Source organism: Lissotriton vulgaris, chromosome 10, assembly GCF_964263255.1.
Source record: "Lissotriton vulgaris chromosome 10, aLisVul1.2, whole genome shotgun sequence".
Taxonomy (NCBI): Eukaryota; Metazoa; Chordata; class Amphibia; order Caudata; family Salamandridae; genus Lissotriton; species Lissotriton vulgaris.
The window spans coordinates 196,521,681-196,543,493 of record NC_141698.1 but is presented as its reverse complement, the minus strand read 5'-3'; the positions used below and the strand labels follow the sequence as shown (position 1 = coordinate 196,543,493).

Below are 21,813 nucleotides of genomic sequence, written 5' to 3'. Positions count from 1 at the left end.
CATATGTGGATACATTTTTTACACCCTGAGAGAGGCCCGGAGCCACATTGATGGAGTGGAATAACCGATACCGACATCAGTGTGCCAGCTGGCTTCTAATATCCTCTGGTAACATGTCCAGAGGCAGAGTCAAAGCTGGATCGGCATGGCGCCACTTGGTGGGGCTGGCAAGCCGTTGCTGGGGAAACTTTTTCCTGATGTGGCTGAAGTCTGCAGAGATCATTTATAAGGTGAGGAATCTGTCGGAAGATGAATCCATCAGAAATATTTTTATCTTTCTTATTAACCACTTGGGCTCATATTGACCATTATGGATTTCTAACTGAATGGTGTTGAATGATAGTCCAAGATAACTCATCCTGTCTCACTTGGAGGACTGTTAGTGATGAGCATTGGAGGGAAATGTAATAGATTGGTAACCTTTTCTTTCTGTAGGAAAGAAGGCGTGTTGTGAGAAATTGTATAAAAACAAACATTTTTAGCTTTATTTTTTGATGAGAATGTTTTTGTCTCTAATCTACACAACAATGAAGTCACCTAGCAAAATGATGGCGTAGTTCTTTACATTGTTATGGTGGAATTGTAACCTCGAGAGGGGAAGCAGGTCGAGCAGCAGGTTTTGTTTTGGTTGAGTTTGATGGTTATTTATAAATGTTTGAAGGCCTGCTATTTCATTACCAAGTATAGGACGCTGGCTCTGTATGTACTATACGAAAGTGAGGTATAGTGTGCACAGAGTCCAGTGGAACCCAAGAGGTAGGCAGAGGTAAAGTAGATAGCACCTCACTCTCTATTTGAGGTAGTGTGGTCGAGGAGTAAGGCGTTATCAGAGGACCGTGTAAAGCATTTGTTGCACACTCAGTCAGCAAATGATTTCACACACTCAAAGACTGAACTTCAGGCCAATTGCTTTTGTTTAAAATTGTTCTTTTAGTTATTTTATTTCCTAGAACCAAGCAAGCCTGGCACAGGTAAGTGATAAATACTTTGCAGTAAATATACAGTTGTAACAGTTTGGATTGGAAATTGTATATGCATTTTGTTTTGATTTAATGTAATGTTACTGAGAAATGAAATGCTTTGGAAATACAGTACATATACATTAAATACCTGGATACTACACTGGGACATTTCCTGTAAACAGGCAAGTAAAAACGTTTTTGTTATTTAGTACAGTTGCAAAAAGATTTCTTAGATTTTCCAACTCCACACTTAGAAACTGTTCATAGAAAAACAGTCAAAGTGATACAATGGAGGTAATCATATTATCGGTTCAAAGGTAAGTACTTTGTTGTGGGAGTTGGTGTTCTGGGGTTAGACTAAGGGGTCCCCTAGGGTCAAGGATGCACTCCTGTGACACCCGGCACCAGGGCAGCCGGGTGCAGTGTGCTGAGGCCCTATGTTACTCAAAGGGGGATAAGGGGCCTCCGGTTGGTGGCTGATGACGAGCTGGCCACTAGGTCACTGGGAGATAAGCTCCTGGACTTAAGCTCAGGGCAAAGTTTAGGTCAGCACAAAAGAAGCACCCTAAGCGGCACTGGGGCGGCAGGGTGCAACGTGCTGTTTTAGCGTCGGGTGCCCTGTAGCTTTCAATGGGGAGTATACGATTTACAAATGCACTGCAGGCTCGGGGTCGAAGGTCTTCTGGGTGGGACCATCAGTTGGAGAGGTAAGTTGAGATGTTGGGGGTTGGTTAGGCACCATATGTTGGGCCACCAAAGGCCGTGGGGTGTCGGGTGCAGGGGTGACTTTTAGGGTTGGATCTCCTTACTAGCTCCTATTCGCGGCTGCAGGCGTCAGCTGGAGGCTTGAGGCAGGGCAGGGGTCTCCAGATCTCGCATTAGGATCGCCGTGGAGACGACCTCTTGGTGTTGGGCCACTCGAACTCGAGCCGTGGGCGTCAAGTACAGAGTGGTGCAAACTTGCAGATCCTTGCGCGGCTGGAATCTGTTATTTGAACTAATCTGGTGTTCACAGGAGACAGTGTCTTTAGGATTTAAGGTAGGCAGGACCTCTGGATTTATCGAGGTTGCTGGCTGCAGGTCACACCGGGATTTCGCTGGAGCATGTTTGAGGTGGGGACAGGCCGGTAGGGCTGGGGACAAATCAGTGGGCATCCTTCTCAGCTGTTCGGTCCTTCATCGTTTCTTCTTGTAGTTTCTTTTCTGAGGAAGCAAGGTTTAGGGGTGTCCCCAAATACTAAATTTAGGGGCGTTACAGGTAGGTAAAAAAGGTTGGAACTAATGGGTCTCTTACCTGGGGTGGGTACACCCCCTATTATGCCACCCTCCAGTGGGAGGGGGGCATAAGCCTACCCCTGGTTGCATGGGTCCCCCCATCTACAAGATGGCAGGGACTGAGAATTGTGCTGCACCTCGCCTCCCCCACCTAAGGGGTGGAGTTGGCAGAGGTGGGGACACCTCTCTTCCTCCCTTGTTTTTCCCGCCAAAGTGGGGGTCAGAACCAGTGGGGACCAGTTGCTGAAAGCAGCAAGTGGCCTGGGGAAGATCACAAAGGCGGCAAGCCTTTGAAGCTTCCAATTTGTGTACCCTGCCCATCTTGATCCCAGGATGTGCATTGTTTCAGGCCCCAGGTAGCAGCAGGCTCTCGACCCAGGAGCCCAGAAACATGTCTGGTGGTGGCAGCTGAAAGTGGTAGGTTGTTTTTCAGGGGCATCTCAAGGATGCCCTCTGTGTGCATTTTCATTAAATCCCACACTGGCATCAGTGTGGGTTTAATGTGCTGAGAAGTTTGATACCAAACTTCTCAGATTTCAGTGCAGCCATTATGGTGCTGTGGAGTTCGTAATTACAAATTTCCAGCATCATATACTCTTAATGGCAGCACTGCACTTACAATGTCTAAGAGTGGACTTCGACACTGTAGGGGTACAGGGCTCATGCACCTGTACCTTCACCACTGGCATAGGGCACCCAGCTAGAGGACTAGTTAATTAACAAAACAGTAATAACACATATAGAATGATTCAAGCCTTATTTTTCAGATTTTCTGCAAACTAATCCATAACAAATCGCATGAATTCTAGCAGCATGCCTACCTCACTTTCAATCTGTCATCCAGACAGAAATTAACGTTCTAATTTTTCTATTAACTCTGTGGGTTCCCCTTAGGTCGATGCATAAAAGGGTCTTGCTGCTTATTGAAGCTCATGTATTAATAACCCGGGATAAATGCAGGTGTAAAGAGAAAAACCTTTGCTTCCCAAAAAGAAAACCAGGGTTGTCAGCAATATCAGTCAGGCAGTAGTGTATCTGTGCTTCACCTTTTGAGGCTGTGTGCCTATGGTTTAGAGTCCCACTGGCATCTCCAGAAGTCACAGACAGAAATACAGCACAACTTTATACAGTGAGACGCAAAGTGCTGGCTTCTGAGGCAACACTTGAACAATACAGAAAAACAAATGCATAGGTCTGGCTTACCCACACATTACAGCGGACAACAGTAGAGGCCAACCAAAAGGGATTTTAAATACACAAACGTAAAGCTTGTGGTCTCATTACTTTCCGTATTTCTTTTAAAAAACTGGCTGCCGGCAATTGACTCTGCAGAACTATCAGCCTTACCGAACGTATTTAGTAGGTGACAGGATTAACACTGATGTTTGACATTCAGTTTAACAGCCTAAACCATTCTCCGGAAACTGCTCTTTAATGAAAGCGGCACGATCAACTGCATCCTTCTAGAGTATCATTCAGTGTATTTATTACCTTAAGGTGTACGTGCAGTGTAAAATGATAATACATTGTATTCAATTGATCTTGGTCAAGTCTATCATATAAACATGAGAAAGACCATACAGTGTGTTTGGGACCTGGCCGTTTGACACTCCTGAAAACCTGGTAGAAGCCTTAATATTTTGCCTCAATTGCACTTATAAAATCAATTGAACATCAATAGTCTCTAAATTAATTCTGGGGTTAGGAAAGCCTATAAAAAAACATAAAAGAAAACGACTAAGCAAGTATTATCCAGACTCTGCTATACTGTAGCCACTGTACAAAGAAACAGAGGGCACGTGTGGTGGTAACAATTATATCATTTTTGTTTTTACATTAGATCTGCCTGGAGTTGTGAAATTCATCTGAGCAGTTCTGGCACTGCTAAAATGTCACCAGTGATTGTATTTTAGAGATAGGGCTAGCAGACGGAAAAGACACATTCAGATCAAGCACCTAGGCTCCAGCGTCTTTCAGGGAACATGTAGAACAGTAATATTTAACCATCAGTAGCTGCATTTCTTGAACGCCATGGGCTTCAATATAAGTAATAACAAAAATGGGAAAGACAAAGTTAAATAAAAGCACCCTTTGAGTATGAAGATTTACTGAGGCAGAACTACTGCTTGGAGCATTTCAAGCTAAGCACAAGTGTAGAGCAAGGATATAAAGTGAATTTAACTACGGCAATTCATGCTTTCTGGACAGGAGGAGGAACCGTATTGAAAAGGTTGGTAACATACATGTAAACCGAACAGGCCTTCCGAATAGAGTACATCAAATGTTCTGACTTTATGGTACTGAAAATGCATTACAGAAACGGTGCAGCATACAACGCATACCTGTGTAACACGCCACCACTCATCAGGTGTAGCACAGGAACACCATAGCTCTTTAGCAAGAAGATTTGGTGGGGTTGTTTCCATGAGTTCCTCAAGTACAGACTTCATCACACTGAGAGGCCAATCTCGCCGTGAGACATCCAGATTTAGTCCCACTGCTTTCAATGCTGGACTAATCTTGCTGTAGTATAGTTCACTGGGGCGAGGTACCAGTGCAGGGTTTTGGGGTGTCTGATAAGAATCCTGAGCCTACAAAAGACAATTCTACTTATACACAAAATAGATAAAGTTGTCAAGAAGCTATGAAATTAACATTTCAGAACAAACTTCTATCAGCACAGCATGACCAGCAATCTGTACAATAACTTTCAACACTTAACATTCCTCAATTTTCAAACAGAATAAATTAATTAGAGGGCAAACAATCACACACAGAAGCTTTCAGGTAGATTCTTCTCCCTAGGTAGTAATAGGAATTGAAGTCTTGTAAAACCCTTTATGTTCTCAATTTGTTTAACATGTTTAGAGTATACTTCACCATATGCTCAATGAATAGGCTGCACAATTCACTGCCTCTATCTCAATGACCGGATAACGCATCCATCAGAGTTCAGGTTTCCATTCCAAGCCAAAGAGGGGTGGAATGCTGGCTTGCACTCCTCACAGGACCCTTACATCCAGATGCAGAGATCGAAGAATCCTTTGAGGAACATTGTATATACTGATAGAGGGCTGAACTGGTCATATGGTACTTGGGGGAAATCGTCCTGGGCTAGATATTGTGGCCTGCTCTCAGGGCAAAAGGCCTCTTCAGCTTATCAAGCAAAGAAGGCAGCCATAAAGAATCTGCATATTTATCTCCCTACAAACGCATAAAAGATTTATTGCTGAGACAATACTTCTTTGCCAGAAGTTGCAGGGTAAAAAAAAGTTATTTACCTTCACTGTGCATCCTCTTTAATAACTGCATATTCCTCACCTTAAGAAAATTCCCTGACTTCAGAATGAACCTGGAGATTAGCGCAGTAGCTCCTACGAGCCATTAGGTAGAACCATGTGGCTACTTGTCCACTTTGCATCTCCCTGGAAGCGACAGGGCAAAGCCCCATAGAGGAAGAGGTATCTGTGGTTAAACAGAGCATTCACCAGAAAGAGTGTTACCAAAGTTAAGTAACCTGCTCTTCTGTTGGATACTTTTAACTGCAGATTTTTTTTACCATCACAAATAGATACCAACTGTTGGAACTGGGGTCACCAGTTCCCCAAGGGTAGCATGGCACGATCGGGTAGGCATCCGAAAGCTTACGTGTAAAGCGACCATACAGCACACACATCCACTGAGACAGTAAAATTGGGCTCGCAATGACTGACGCCACTCCATTGAGCTTGTATAAAAAGCAAGTAACTTTTATATAGAGCAGAGTCAGGGTAATCAAGAATTATAATATCAATAACTTATTAGTTTTCCTTCAGAATACATATGTTCCAACACTCTGTAATAAATACTTAGAGGAATAAATATTGGATAAATATTAAATATTAAGAAATAGATAACCACAGGCCTGACCTCAGCCTTGCTCCTTGTCAGCACCTGTAAGGGATACATTACAAAGGCAACCAAATGACATGGCATCTTATTAGTTCTGTAGGCATTTTACCCACTTCTCACCAAACAAGGGTGAGCGTTCCACAGCAGTAAAACATGTAAATAAATAATGGTAGGCTTCCCGTAAATGTGGCACTAAATGCGAGAAAACATTTCATAAGAATAAACATCCCCTTGTGCAGGTTTAACCATTTTAAGAATCACTCCCAGCAGGAGTAAGCTTTTCCTAGATTGGGGCTACTCATTTCATTAGTTGTAATACATTACTGTAGGCCAGAATTAACATTCTCCTTAAGCAGATGAAGTACTTCCTATAAGGCTAAGGTAAATCACTTCATTAGGCCAGAATTACCTATCTCATCAGGTAAGAGTAAACATTTCCTTTAACCAGGGTAGCCTTTCTTCAGGTAAAAGAATAAACAGTTCCTTAGGCAGAAGTTAGAACATTTCATCTAGAATCAGACCACCTTTATGGAAACAGTAACAGACCCCTATGCAGGACTAAACATTTCAACAGGCAAGCCTGAGCTTAGAGTACTTGACTTACGAATGTAAAACCTTTCCACATGTAAATAGAAACATCTCCTTTTGCAGGAGCACGAATATCTCATTAGGCCAGAATAAAACATGTGTAGGCCTAACTGAGTCTTGAACTTAACCCCAGACCAGTAGATCAGAATCAACGCTTCAGTACCTACACTGAGCAGGCATAAACATTTCAGTAGGGTAAAACCAACCCTTCCATAAGGCAACATTAAACCTTTAGGAATCAGGCAACATTTTGCTATGCAAAGATAAGCGTCCCATTATATAAGGCAAAAAATTAATTAATATCTTCGAGCCAGCGTAGGCATTTTCATGTAGCAGGAATGAGCAGTGCCTTGAATAGGGATAGAACATTTAAACAAATGTAAAAGATTTCATTAGCTGCAGCATTAGATTGGTATAACTTTTCCTGTCTCAGGAGTAAAACATTTTATCAAGAGCACCTATCTCCTTATGCCGGCAATCATTTCATTAAGGAGCATTAAACTGGTCATTGGAAATCAGGCCAGTATCAACATCTCATTAGGGCGACGCTAAACCCAGCCCGGGCAACAAGGAGTTTGGCCCTAATCAGATCCTAGCAAAGAGATGAGGGTTAACTCGGCTAATGGATCTGTCACTAAATCCTCTTGGAGGGTTCTACAGACAAGGCAGGGCTCTTCCTCGTTTCCCGGAGCCCTGCGAGCAAAACAGGGACCAACGGGGCCCTAGCCACAGTCTCCCCAGGGTGGGGGTGGTCTCAGGCCTCTCGCCCGCCCACCCGGGGTATTACCTCTTTCTTCAGCCCTCTCGGAGTGTCAGTAGGCCTTGGGTATGGTGGACCGGTCAGGGGAGGCCCGTGCTGCTTCGGCGCTCTTCTCGGGCCTCCCACCAGCCCCGGGGCAGTTCTGAATCTCTCCCTGCGGTGGAGAGAGGCTCACGGCACTAAATGCAGGAACTGGGGGCGCACCAGCCAGGACCAATGGCTGCGCGGCGCCCGACCGGGGCGGGGTAGAGAACGCGCCCCCCGTCACGTGAGGCAGAGCCCGGCTTCAGGCCTAACAATGCCGGACTGAAATACACGGCGGCCTTCCTCAAGCTCCAGAGGCCGCCGCGGGATCTCCTCACAATTGGGCTGGGCCGCGGTGGCGATTCCGGCCCCCTACAACTCGGCGGTGGCGGCCCTCTCCAGGCACCGGGGGCCGCCGAGGATAATGACGGTGCGGGCGGGGAAGACGCTCCTGGCACTCACAGCAGCCACACGTGGACAACCGGGGCGGCGGTGGTGAGTGATCTTGATTAGCGCCTCTGTCCTCAGCGCGCTCAGAAGCAAGATTGCAGACAAAGCGCCGCGAGGGTCACAGCAGGACAGAAACGTACAGCGCTTTACAGGGGCCACCACGGGGGAGGAGCTGAACGGACCACACAATCTCGGGTGCCACAGCTCTTCAGGAGAAGGTCGACAGATTACAGCGCTTGTCAGAGTTAGCGCTTCAGCAGGCAATAGGGTTTCTCAAGGCAGCAACCTCTTCCAGCACCTCAGCGCTCCTCACAGGGACAGCAGGAGAGCGCTGGGTAAATAGGGCAGACAGCACAATCAGCGCAGGGATCCAGCGCTTAGTAGAGATAGCGCCTGGGCATTCATCAGGTTACCGGCTACAGCGCTTGGGCAGCTCCTTTAATAGCGCTTCAGGTCCTCCACGCCAGGGCACAAAGCAGAGCAGCATTCGGCCATTCCAGCGCTTGGGTAGTTTCAGCAATAGCGCTTCACAGGTAGTTTATTTCAGTGGGAGGCAGTTCACAGTTCAAACAGGACAGGCCACATGACAGTGGCAGATCAGCAAAGGGGACCCAGGTGGCGTCAGGGAACGCAGGGGGGGGGGGGGGGTGTCTCAGCGCAAATACCTGGTTGATCCCTCAATAGTCCTGTGAGTAGAAAGGTTTATTCTTGGCGCTTTATGTTTCTCGCGCCCTTGTAAATAGCAGTTTCTTCGTTCCTTAAAGGGGGATTGAGTTGATGGCTGGTATCAAATCTCCTCAGCCAGTCACTCCTGGTGGACTCTGGGTTCCCCTCCCGCCGGGCCAGATCAGGGGGGTAAGTTCAGGATTCTTCAACACTTGGAAGGCAACACCTAGGCCCTGTCATTCCCAGTATCATAGGTCCCTGACTAGGCCCCACTGCCTAAAACTCCTGCATAGGTTCTCCCCCAGGTCAGTGTTCCCTCAATCTGACAGGAATGTTTCCCTCCCTTTCCTTATATAGTGCCAGTTGGCAGTGGCAGTTGGTGTCACCTCACCTGTTCCAGAAGGTTCCAGGAGGTTCTAGGAGGTTCCACCATTCTGGCTATGGGCAGGCTGGCAGGCTAGTATGGATACATTGTTTGAGGGTTCCAGCCAGCTCCTGGCCACTAGAATGCGCCAACAAAGACCGCGCTGCAGTAGCAGGGGTCAGTGGCAGCCATGTTAGGGGAAGAAAGCACCTGCACCTTAACATTAGTTTAACATTACGCAGGGCTTTCTCCATTACACAAGGCCTATACACTTTTGTTACAATAGGGGGCACCCTAAATTAAAGGAATAAAAAGCGAAAAATATCTGGGAAAAGGCCAAGTCCCACACCAACTCTCTCTGCGTCTCCTGTTCTAAGTTTATATCCCTTCTGTTCTTGAAAACTGTATCTCGCAGAAGGCCAATTAAAAAGGCCTTTATATCCATTCCTTCCTCCATCTCTGGGATATTCAGAAATCTTAAGTTATCCTACCAGAGTGATTTTCCAATCTCTCGCCATCCTCCGTTAAAGATTGGCTTTGTTTAACCACAGAGGTGATCCCAGTGGCATTTTTTACAACATCTTGCCTCATAGTTCCAACTTCTTCCAGCGCTTTGGTTCGGGAGGCAAGATAGTCAAGTTTCTGCGCTAGCTCAGAGTAGGAGGCTTGAATGCCAACCTGACTCAGACTTCAAAACAACTCTTGATTGCTTCTTTTAGCTCCAAGAGGACACCTGCCAGTCTTCATCATCTTCCTTGGGGGGGGGGGGGTTCTTCAGATTTTCGGTTCTCTTTACTCCTTACACTTGGATCCACCGTCCATTCCTGATCTTCACTTGTTGCCAATGCTTCAAAACTGTCCCTGAGGGCGACAGAATCTGCATTAATTGGACTCTTCCAGAACTTGTTTCATCCTTTTTAATCTCCATTTGGGGAGGTACTTTTGTAGTTTGCGACTCATTGAGAAAAGGGGTCTCAGCATACGTTCCCTCTCTAAATCTTTCATTAGAGCTGCTCCAACTGCGCTCTCTCCCCTCTGAAGTTCTGGTAACTCTAGAAAAAATTATTTAAGTGAGGGAGTTCTTTTCACTGAAGACTCTTTGTCGCTTTCGATAAGCACAGCTACCCGTTGGGAGCCGGTAAATTAGGTTGCCCCTCATGGCCAAATCAACCTCCCCAGGGCTCCCTTAGCACGCAGCTGCCATGTTCCCCTGCACACAAAGTAAGCCAAGGAAGATCCTGGTGAATTTACGTTCGTATTCAGTCAGAGAGGCTATCCTTCCTCGCAATGCTTCGCATAATGTGGAGCAATCAAATGTATAACTACAGGATAGTTGAAGATTTGGATGCATTAATAGATTCCATAAAACGAAAAAAGACAATAGAGGATGATCCCGAAATAGTCTCGCCGGAAGTCAAACTCTATATGTGCTAAAGCGCTGCAAACAATTTGTTGATTAGTGCTCCGTTTAGTAATCCCCAGTAGGCAGCTCAAGAGGCATATTTATGCCTACAAGGATAGGAAGGGTTCCCCAGGGAAGGGCACGGTGGAGCTAGGGTTTGGTGTGGTGGGACATGGATGGGGAGCAGTTGGGTAAAAAAAACAAAAAAAGAAGTCCTCAGTATCACCAAATTAGCTATGTCAACATCACAAGTGTTGGAGGTGGGAAATAGTACAGGGGAGGATGGCTAGCGCAGGCAAAGACATATGCTTCCTAACCTGGACTGTGAACGGTCTTAGGCTCGCGCTAAGCAAAGGGTAGTGTTGAGATATCTGGAAGAGTCATGCGCACATTATTATTCTTCAGGGGACGCATCTGGTAGCAAGGGAGTGTAAAAAGCTTTTCTCTAAGCAAAGATGGATTGAAAGTTATGTAGTATCAGATCAAGAGAACTGTTGTTAGGGGGTTGCAATTTTGCTAAGGAAAGGTTCTGGGGTGGAGGGTAAGTATTCTAAAACACTTGACACTGGTAGGTGAGTCTTGGCAGCATTGAAATGTGTAGAGTTTGAGTTCATTTGTGTTGGGTTTTATGGCCCAAATGTGGATGATTCGCAGCATATTGTTAATTTGGAATTTAACTTGGTGGAGGTTTCAGCTCCGGTGATCATAGGTGGAGATTTTAATATCCTGTTGGACCCTGAGCTTGACCGATCAACTAGACGAGTAGGTGCCAAGGCTCCCAGGATTAGAAGGGCTCTTAGGAATATGCTGCAGGACTTAGGGCTGGTGGGTGTGTGGAGGTATTTAAAAGGGCAGGTGAGAGGGTACAACTTCCACAGCAAATAATACAGTCACTATTCTAGATTGGACTGTCTTTTTGTGGAAAGGCGTTTAGCAGGGAACATAAAAGAGGTTAAACACTACCCATCACATATATCAGACCACTCTGCTGTCACTATCAGCCTGATTCATGAAGCAAAATTGCGCTCGCAATAGCTGCGAAAATGCTATCGCGGGCACAATTTCCCAAATCGGTATTCACCACGAATATAGCGAAATCGCAAACACAGAATTGCGAAATCGCAAAAAGATTCGCAGTATCCTGGCAGTAGACCATTAGCGAATCGGAATTAGCGAGAAATCACGGAATCTGCAAAAATAATAGCGATTTCGCAATACAATCGCAATCGGTATTCATGAAAAATCGCAATTAGCGAAAAAACCCAAAATCGCTGTTTGCGAGGCGCAATTTAAGGACGACCCAAAGCAGGTGGTAACCATCAAAGCCATTGTAAAAAAAAAAAAAAAAAAAAATCGAAAAACCGTTGGCCAATCAGTAACTGGTGCAGGCCTTGACCAAACACACTTAAGGAGAAGCAGCATCAGCATAAGGAGTGTCAGAATGCCAGGACTGTACATGGTGGTCAGGCGGCGAAGGCTACAGCAAGCAGCACGGAGGAGACGCAGAATCCAGGACAGGATATTCCGCCAGCGGGTCACCCTGCTGGGCCAAACCAGAGAGCAAATATACGCAAAGTACCGCCTGAATGGGGCAATGATCATCAAGCTAATTCAGGACCTTGACCCCCTGATGCAGCACCCAACAAGGCGGACCAATGCTGTGCCAACACATGTCCAGGTATTGTGTAGCCTGCACCTCCTGGCCTCCTAGAGCTTCCAGGGGATAGTTGCGGCTGCTGGGGGATATCCCAGCCCACCATGTCCCGCTGCCTAGGGAGTTTCCTTGACGCAATGCTGACCCAGCTACACCACCACATCAAATTTCCCACCAGCCAACAGGATTTGGATGAGACCAAGCATCAATTCTACAATGTTGCCCATTTCCCACATGTGATAGGATGCATTGACTGTACCCACATCCACATCTGCCCACCAGCTGCAACGGAGTACATGTACCGGAATCGCAAGTCCTACCACTCCCTCAACATCCAGATGGTCTGCAATGCTAAGACATACATCACGGACATAGTGGCACAGTACCCGGGGAGTACACATGACTCATTCATATTTCGGCACTGCGGCCTCCAAACACGACTGGCCAGGGGAGACTTTGGGGAAGGACACCTACTTGGTAAGTACACTTTGCCCACAATGTCACATTGCGATGAAGTAGCTGCGCTGCACAGGCACTCACCCCTCTGCTCCTCTCATTCAGGTGCCAGTGGCTATGCCCTCCGTGAATACCTCCTCACCCCATACCTCAACCCTGCTACACCACATCAACGGCGTTACAATGTAGCACACATACGCACAAGGAATTGCATTGAGAGGACATTTGGGCTACTGAAAAGCATATTCCGCATACTGCACAAGACTGGTGGGGCCATGTACTACAGTCCTGATGTGTGCTGCCGCATTGTGGCGGTGTGTGCAATACTACACAACATTGATACCAAGTGCCGGATACCTGTAGACATCTCTGGCAGTGAGCCGGAAGGGGACGACCGGCCACCTGCACATGTGCGTCATGCATGCGGGGAGAAACCAGCTGAAGGCCACAGACGCCGCAACCACATCACAATGAACAGTTTCTAGTGCACCCACTCCCCTCACCCAACAATTCACAATTGCATGCAAATGGAAATAATGACAGGAGGCCGATGTATGATGCAAGAATAAATATTATTGTTGAATTCACAATAATTGTGTTAAGTTTCTATCCTTTCTATGCAAGCAGTATTGCCCCATACTGCTGCGAACAAAACACAGGACAGGCTTGTATTGTCAGCATGTCCCAGCAAATGTACATGAAACTCAAGTGCGCCTCCGGTGCGCAGCACCCAATCGCCTCTCTGGCTCTTCCTCTGTCACGGCACGTGACCCTGCAGTGGGCCTGGTACTGCGGCGTAACACGGCAACCTGTGAGGCAGACAGGCTGCTGACACTGGAGGTGCCCTCGCTGGTATCGTCCCCCCCGACATTGCCTGGCCCAGTGGGATGGAGTGCCAGTACGGCAGTGGTGACCTGCTCCAACACTCGGGCCACATCCTCACAGCATTGGATCAACTGCTGCTGCTGCGCCAGGGACCGTCGCGAGAGCTGGGAGGTGGCATTTCCTATAACATAGTTAGAGCGGGTGTAGGCTGACAACGGCGTCAGTAGCTGCCGGTGGCGGCGGCAGGCGGTGTTGCGCTGCGATATGAGCGCAGCAGTGTTGGCCTCCATGGCTGCCGCCATGCGGTCCATCCTGTCTGCCACATTTGCCACATTGCGGCCAATGTTATGGAGCTGCATTTGGATCGCCCCTTGCCGTCGTGCCTGCAGTTGGTGTATGCGTAGCATCCGGCGCTCAATGCTCAAGCCTGGCACGCGCACATCCATCCCCTTCCTGCCGCTGCGTGCAGTGTTCTGCTGGCGAGCCCAACCATGCCTGCTCTGCTGGCTGGCCACAGTGGGTGTGCGCACTGTCACCGCAGTCGCTGCACCAGATGTAGAGGGTCCAGCTGGTGGTGGAGTTGAGGTAGTCAGAGGTGCTGCGCCTGATGGTGCTGGCGCAGATGGTCTTGCCCTGGCTGCGGGGTTAGGTGCTGCGCCTGATGGTGGTGGCGCCAGGGTCTCGCCCAGCCGCTCTGCCACCCTCTCCTTGGCACGACCTCGGAGGTCGTACCACCTCTTCTTCAGATCCTCCACCGACCTGTGTGCCATGCCCACAGAGTTGACTTTAGCCGCTATCCCAAGCCAGATTTGGCGTTTCTCCGGCTCAGGCACCCTCCTGGAGTCTTTCCCAAAAAGTTTTGGGTGGTTATCAACCACCCCATCAATGAGGTGCTCCAACTCCTGTTCGGAGAAGTTGATCTTCCTCTTGCACCCGGTGTCGCTGGGCCCTGGTACAGCCTCCTCTGCCATTGCTGCAGTAAGATTAGTTGAGGATTTGCAAGTTTGCAGGTGTCCTGGTAGGAGCTCAGTAAGTTGCAGCCTCGAGATCAGCCTCACTGTTCTGAATGGGGGTGGGAACTGGCTGCTTCCTGGTTGTGATGTCATCACTGTGCTCGAAATGCGACTTCCCGTTTTTCCGATCTCGCGATTTTGCGAGATCACATTTAGCGATCTCGCAATTAGCGATATCGCAATTTGCGATATCGCAATTCCTACACGGATGTTGATGGAAATAGCGATTATTCTGCGATTTCAGTAAATCGCTAACGCTTTTTGTGGCCGCGTGCGAATCGCATTATTTTCTCGGTAATTTTGATGAATGCCGATCTGATTTCTAAATTGCGATTCGCTGTAAATCGCAATATAAAAATCGCAGAATTCGGATTTCATGAATCAGGCTGTAAGGTACTACAAGTCTCCGGAATCAAGCCTGATATAAGGTGGACATTAAAAGGTGCTCTTCTTTTAGATAGTGGCGTGGTGTTTGCATTAAAATAGGCCACATCTGAGATCTGAGTACTTCTTGGATAATATAGTATCATCCTTCCCAGGAATAGTATGGGATGCTTTTAAAGCATATATTTGGGGGGAGGGGGGTGGGGCACTGAAAAGTTAGATTGGGCTGTTCAAAGAGCAGGGAAGATAGGAGAGAGCTGGTATGGAAAATACTGTTGGAGCCCTGAGGCCTCTCTGCAGGTGTCGAGCGGGGGGAAGACACGAAATACTATGAAACAACTTGAAGAGGTACAGCTAAATTTTAGGGTCATGCTGGACTCAAATTTAAGGAAAAGTGTCAGGCTGGACATCTGAGACAATTTGAATATGGTGAGAAAGCGGGAGCTATACTGGCATGGAAGGCTAGGGTCAATAGATCCAGGAATGTGAGTAAGGCATCAGTAGTGGGCTCCAAGGGTGAGGCTATAGATAAATTGGAAGACATGCAGAGCCATATGGTCACCCTATTTTCTCAATTATATAAGGAAGATACATTCCCAGAACCTCGCAGCCTTAGAGAATGGTTGTATGACGTCGGCCTACCTGAGCTAATGCGAGAACGAAAGGTGTGTATGGAAGCCCTGATTAGCCTGGAGGAGATCAGAAGGGCCTGTCAAATATCAAGGGCAGGAAGACTGCTGGGCATGGTGCAATCCTGTGGAGGTATATAAACTCCTAATGGAGGAAATTCGTTCAGTCTGGGAGACTTTGTTTAATTTGGTGTATAAGGGGGAGACGCACGTACCTGGGTCATGGAAGGAGTCTACAATAGTCCTGATCTTAAAGCCAGCTAAAGATCCCAGGAAGGCAGATTCATATCATTCAATATTCCTGCTAAAAGCAGAATATATGTGTGTATGTATTTAGGCAGGAAGATTGGCTAAATTGGCACCCCAGCTTATACATACAGACCAGAAGGTATTTGTCCCTGGTAGACATATACATAGCCAGCAGTTAATAGGTAGTATAGATCATGCCACAGCCCGGTCGATCCCCTTGGCAGTTGTCACATTAGAGGCATCCAAGGCTTTTGATTGCGTCTGCTGTTTTTTTTGTGGGAAGTCCTGGTGGATATTGAATTTAGTTCTCTTTTTACTGGAACATTAAAAGGGCTATATGAGCATTCTACAGCTAGGATCCACCTCAACGGCTCTCTTGCAAGGAATTTTTGGGTTACTAGGAGCACTTGGCAGGGTTGCCCCCTCTCCCCATTGTTGCTCGATATTTATATTGAGCCAATTGCTTAGCTTTAGCGGCGGTATGGGCAGGTCATCCATTTAGTTCGGGTGGCTACATAAATACAAAATTGCATGGCATGCTGATGATCTCATAATATTTACTTTAGACCCAGGTCAAACCATACATAGGGCAGAAGCTTTGGTAAGAGTATTTGGAGCATTGTCTGGATATTTAGTAAATGATCAGAAGTCCGGGGTAATGTGCTGGAATATAACGGATTAGAGTGGGGAAGCACAGGATGAGATCAGGTACCTTGGAATTACTATTGTAAAGTAAATAGATTCAATACCTCAGTACAATTTGGAGAGGGTAGCGAACAAAGTTTATGTTCTACTTGCTAGTTGGAAAAACTTGCTCCTGACCACATATGCTAGAGTAAATCTGATCAAAATGATGGTTATTCCCAAATTGACATACCTTCTCAATTGTATTCGATAAGATCCAGGGGAAAATAGTCAGATTTATTTGGGCATCGAGGGGGACTCGGATGGCTTGGAAAAAATTAAGGCGTCGGCTTGAAAAAAGGGGGACTGGCTTTTAGAGATCTTAAATTATATTGCATGGCCTTTCAGTTTACAAAATTGCAGGGTCCTCCTTGGTAAACCAGGGCCCACAATATGGGGAGGTATGTTTGAAGAGATGGCGAAGGGACTGGAATACTAATGGTTTCTTATATAAGTTTGGTACAAGGAAGTTCTTCAAAAAGACTCGGTTGAAGATATTAAAGGCAGCATTGGCTCGCTGGCTTAAAGTTAGAAGGATTCTGGGTATGGGTTACTTCTCAGATTTCTCCCCAATCTGGGACTCACCAGGTACCTCGCAGTGTCTTAGGGATGGGCTCAGTCTTCCATTAAGGAGAGCTGGGATAGATGTGTGGGGAGAATTGTCAACAGTACAGGGTATGCTGCCTAGGGTAGTGTTAGCTGCAAAGGCTGGCAACTCTTTCCAGATTTAAGTACCTACAGTTATCATCTTGGGTCACAGCTAAAGTTAATGAAATGGGGGAGGGGGTTTGAGTGAAAACTGCAGGATGGGCTCCCTAGAGAAAAGGAAGTGGCTCTTTGGTACTGGAAATTACATGACGCTGAAGATAGGAAACTGAAGGCACCATACTAGGTATGGGAAGGTGTTATTCAGGGGACCAAGTTACAAACAGTGTAGCAATCCTCCTTAAAACTTCTGTACTCCATGTTTAAGCCAGACAATTTGAAACTGAATCTTTTTTATACTATCAACCGGCTATATTGGACGCCTCAGAGGATAGTGAAACTAACAGTCAACGGATATGGGTAAACTCCCAAATGACCTAATAAGGGGTCCGATGATTACACCTGCGCAAAGCCAGAAACCAGGAAACTTGTAGGACTGGTATGGCAGGGCTGGAGATAGTATGCAACAGGTATAACATTGTAGGTTGGAATAGGTTCTGCAGAATGGCCTGGATTTGCAGACATTGCTGATATGAGAACAAAAAAGAAAGATACCAATGCAGTAACTCCCAAAAGGTGTGGGTGGGAGGTGGGTGGTTAGGGGGGTCTCAGAAATGGACTTAACCCAAAAGGTCCTAAAGGACTGAGCAGCAAAAAGACCCTCTCTGTGGACCTGGTTATCAAGGCAGTAATGCTGCATTGATGCAAATGTCACAGCCTGACAAATATAAAAGACCAGAACTCCTCCAGCTAAAGCAGTCAATGTGGACAGAGTTCTGTAGGGTGCTTCTTGCCCAGCACAAAACAGATCTTGATACATTGAACTATACAGCTCTGCAGAGTCCTTATCTATACAGTCTCAATCTTCTTGGACACCATACTCCTTTGTCCTAGAAACTTAAGGCTCATTTGAAGTTCTGTCAATGTAGTCTCTCCTCTTCTTTTGAGGGATGAAGTGGTGGAGAGAAAAACGCTGTTAGGGTGATGGACTGCCCCAAGTAAATGAGTGGTAGCACTTTAAGCAAAAAGGGGGGACCGGGTACTCAACATCAACTTATCAGGGAAGAAGGAAGTGTATGAAGTTGCAGTGACAGCACCTGCAGTTCACTCATGCAGCGCGCAAAAACGATTGTGAAAGGCCATCTTGAAGGTTGAGAGCCACAAGACACAATTGTGCATGGGCTCGGAGAGAGTGCAAATGCATGCAAAACAAAAAAATCAAGTTACAACCACAGTGGCAAGACAAAAGGTTTGAGGGGGAACACGTGTGTTAGACATTTCAGGAATTGCATTAGAACAGGTGATCTTAAGAGGGAGTGCTGGTCTGGCTAACTAAAAAAGGCAGAAAGGGTCCACTGCAAGCCCAATATAAAACAAAGAATATCAGAAAGTCTGACCTGAAGACGCTGAAAACAAAAGTCCCAACCCAGGCCAGAAATTTCTCCAACATCAGGAATAAACTGATTTGCCCGACTGATCGCTTACTGCAAGGATTATATGTACTACCAAGGCTGGCAAATCAATCCGCTGTCGGTGCTCATTGTACACAAATGAAAGTGTAGGATATGGAGACCTAACTGTTGCAGAAGGGTTTACAAAAAAGGCACTGGGTTTTAGGAAAAAGCTCAGTCTCCTAGGATTAGGATACTCTACTCACCTGACCAATACAGGCTCTCAATCACTTAAGCCGAGTGTGCTCAGTCTTACTTTCGGACTTGAATCAGGAGAGGTAATGGTGGAACAAGTAGAAGAGGCTTTTGTTCCATCATAGACTAAATAAATCTCCAAGCGACGTTCCTGGTTGAAACTGGAAAGCACAGTAGTCTCAACACTACATGTTAACGGTCTGGTGAAAAGATCCAGTCAGGGCACATGAACTAGTCGAAGATGTTTTGGGCTAACTTGGTATTGAGATTACATATGTGGCGCACTAGCTGAAGTCTGCTCAACTCGTTCTAGAACAGAGGAAAACTCACCACCTTTATCAAAAGTGTGGCATGGTCTGATAGAACGTCTCTTGAAAGAGAATGCAAGGTGGGGGAAAAGATAAATGGCAGAGCCTAACCAGTCTGATCGATTTAAAGCACCCACTCTGACGTGATTCATTTCCAGCCATGGAGGTTAAATCAAATCCTGCCCCCACTAGCTGGTTGTGACTCTCGAAGGGCAAATCAGATTAGTCTGAAGGCCTTTACAGGAGAGAACAAGGAGAAAGAAAACTACTGTCCCTTCTGATGTGCATGGTTTGGCCACCGCTGCAACCTCGGGGCTGCAAAAGTTTTGGGCTGGTAGCATCAGCATCAGCGTCTCAGAGGGCTGTTACAGTCTATATTCTAGACCTTATGAGCGGCCCCTGAATTTCCAGTACTTTTGGTGAAAATGACAGACCTGAGAAAGCAACCCAAGGGAGCAGGGTTGACAGCTGTCCTTGAAAGCGCTCTGGCACATACTTGGTCTTCTTCAAGAATTGTCTAGGGCAGCGTTTCCCAAACTGTGGTCCGTGACACATTCCCAGGGGGTCCGCCGGACTAGAGTGCCTTCCGTCAGCTATACTGAAATTACCATGAGCGACAAGCCCTGAGAATGACAGCGCAGGGGCGCCGGGACCACAACAAAATCACCATAATTAAATCGGGCTAATCACCATTCAGCTTTAGGTGCAAGCTGAAGGGTGATTGGCTTATATTATTATTCACACTCACACGGTAGTGCGTGTTCCCTTGCATTTGCGGCCTCAGAGCATTTTGCTGCCCAATGTCGTGTCTCCACTTTCTGCCCTGAATACGGAGTACTGCTGTGCCTCTTGTTTCAAGGCTAAACAGCATTCCGGCACATCGGGCCAGCAGGAGGGCACTTCACCCGATGGAAAGCACAGATAAGAATGTGAGTGTTTTAATTTACGGCTATACAAGCGTAGACCAGGGGAATTTGCAGCAGCCTTTTGATGATTCTTCTCGTGTGTGACGAGTGATCAGCTTGTTGTGTGCTGGTGGCAGTGACATCATGGTTTATTCCTGCTGTTAGGGTTGCTTTCATTAAAAGTGTGGCTGCAAGTGTAGTCCAAATTATTGAATTTATTTTAACTTGGTTTATTCATGTCACATTATGCAATCAATGCGTGTAATGATTTAATCCTTATTCTGAAAACTGTATTTACCCGACGCAGGTGCACCGTGATTGTCATCACATCATAAACTAAAATACTCCACCCCCCCAAGGACACACAACCATGCCTTGATGAAATATGCATATGTTAAAAGCGCACACACACATTTAAAAAGTGTTTCCTTTTATTTATATTATCAGCCTCATGGAAGTGAAAGAACAGCGCTATAAAAATCCATGTTACTTTTTCTAGAAGTGTGTCTGACTAAACACAGTTATTCAGGGTCTGGTTGATCTACCTCCTGCTCGGCCCGCCCTACAGCTGAATAAATGAAATGCATGACTTAAAGGGGCTGCACACATTTTTAGGTCTTGCCTCTCAATTCGCATGCGCATTGAGCGAGACTATAGGCGCTTAAACAAGGTTTACCCAAGGTTTGCCTAGACTGGCGATTTGATGCTGTGCCCGTGCGCTTTTAGGTCAATGCGCAAGCGCATTGACCTAAAATGCGCGTGCACATCATCAAATCCCCATCTGTTCCCTAGCAGCACTCCTCCCACTCCTTTAAAGTGAAGCTTAGCTTCACTTCAAAGGCCCCTGCTGCTTCACACTCGGCCGTGTCTCTCCCTCATCGCCACTCTCCCCTCTCCGCCCCCTGCTGCGGCCGTGTCGCACTTCTCCTCCCCCCCTCCCCACATTAATGCCCTCCGTCTTGTTTGTTGCAGTCTGTCTTCCTTTTGTCTCTCCCTATCCCTCTTACTTCACTTCTTTCTCTCCCCTTCCCTCTGCCTCGCCATTTCTTCTTTCCCTCTCGATTCCCTGTGTTTCCTCCTTTCCCCCGCCTCACACTCTTCACTATATGTCTCACTCCTTTCTTTCTCCCCTTTATATATTTTTTCCGTTCTCTACTTCTCTCTGTCCCTTACCTCTGAGTTATCCGCTCTCCCCTTTCTCTCACCGCACACCCCTTCCCTCCCTCCACTCGTCTGTTCTCTCCCTGCCCCCTTGTTCAGTATAAGGTTCCTGACATATAATGGGTGAAAATTGTATTGCTTACCGGTAGTGCTGAAGAGAAACTCTTGAAATATTCCAACACCCCCGGGTGTAGGCACAGTGCCTAGAAGAGGTATTTCTGTACGTTGCAGCAAATCATGTATGCATCTATAGTAAATGAAATCGAATATAGTAAAATGTATCGTGGCTTCTTCAGTGGGAATAAACCTTTAAGCCCTTCCAACGATGGGCGCAGCTACAAATATATTTATATATACATATAATGTTAGCGTGTTATACAGCGCGAACTCGACCCCTATGTATTAGAGCGCTTTACGTGAGCACCAGGTACATTACAAAAAAGACATATTGCTTTTTTTGCAGACACGGGGCGATTAAGTGATTTACACAGAATCAAAGGATGTTGAGCCGACGCCAGCCTCGAACCTGGCTCCGCAGTTCCAAGTTCAGCAGCTCTGGTCGTTATGCCTCATCCTCTCCTCTAATGCAGCGGGTATAGTAGGCCCTGGGCCCCATTGCACCCCAAATGAGTAGCTCTTTTACTTCCGGGTCAGGGGATGGGTGTATAATGTAGGGCCAATGGTGCCCTGGTTCAGCAGTCTCCAATCCTGCGTGATTTCTCTGCGTAGCTTATGGATACAAATCATATAACTTGTGTAAGTGGCACTCATATGATGTCAATGCTATAAGTGTCAAGAAGACTATCATTTCT

General features: G+C 46.6%; 1 protein-coding gene across 1 annotated transcript in view; it reads right to left on the bottom strand.

The window, feature by feature from the left end:
• The window catches only part of SMG1 (SMG1 nonsense mediated mRNA decay associated PI3K related kinase), a 1,828,328-nt gene that overhangs the window by 672,357 nt on the left and 1,134,158 nt on the right, over positions 1-21,813 (bottom strand). The window contains exon 42 of the mRNA XM_086940872.1: positions 4,580-4,828. Within this exon, the coding sequence (XP_086796998.1) occupies positions 4,580-4,828 (249 nt within the window). The remainder of the gene's footprint in view (positions 1-4,579; positions 4,829-21,813) is intronic.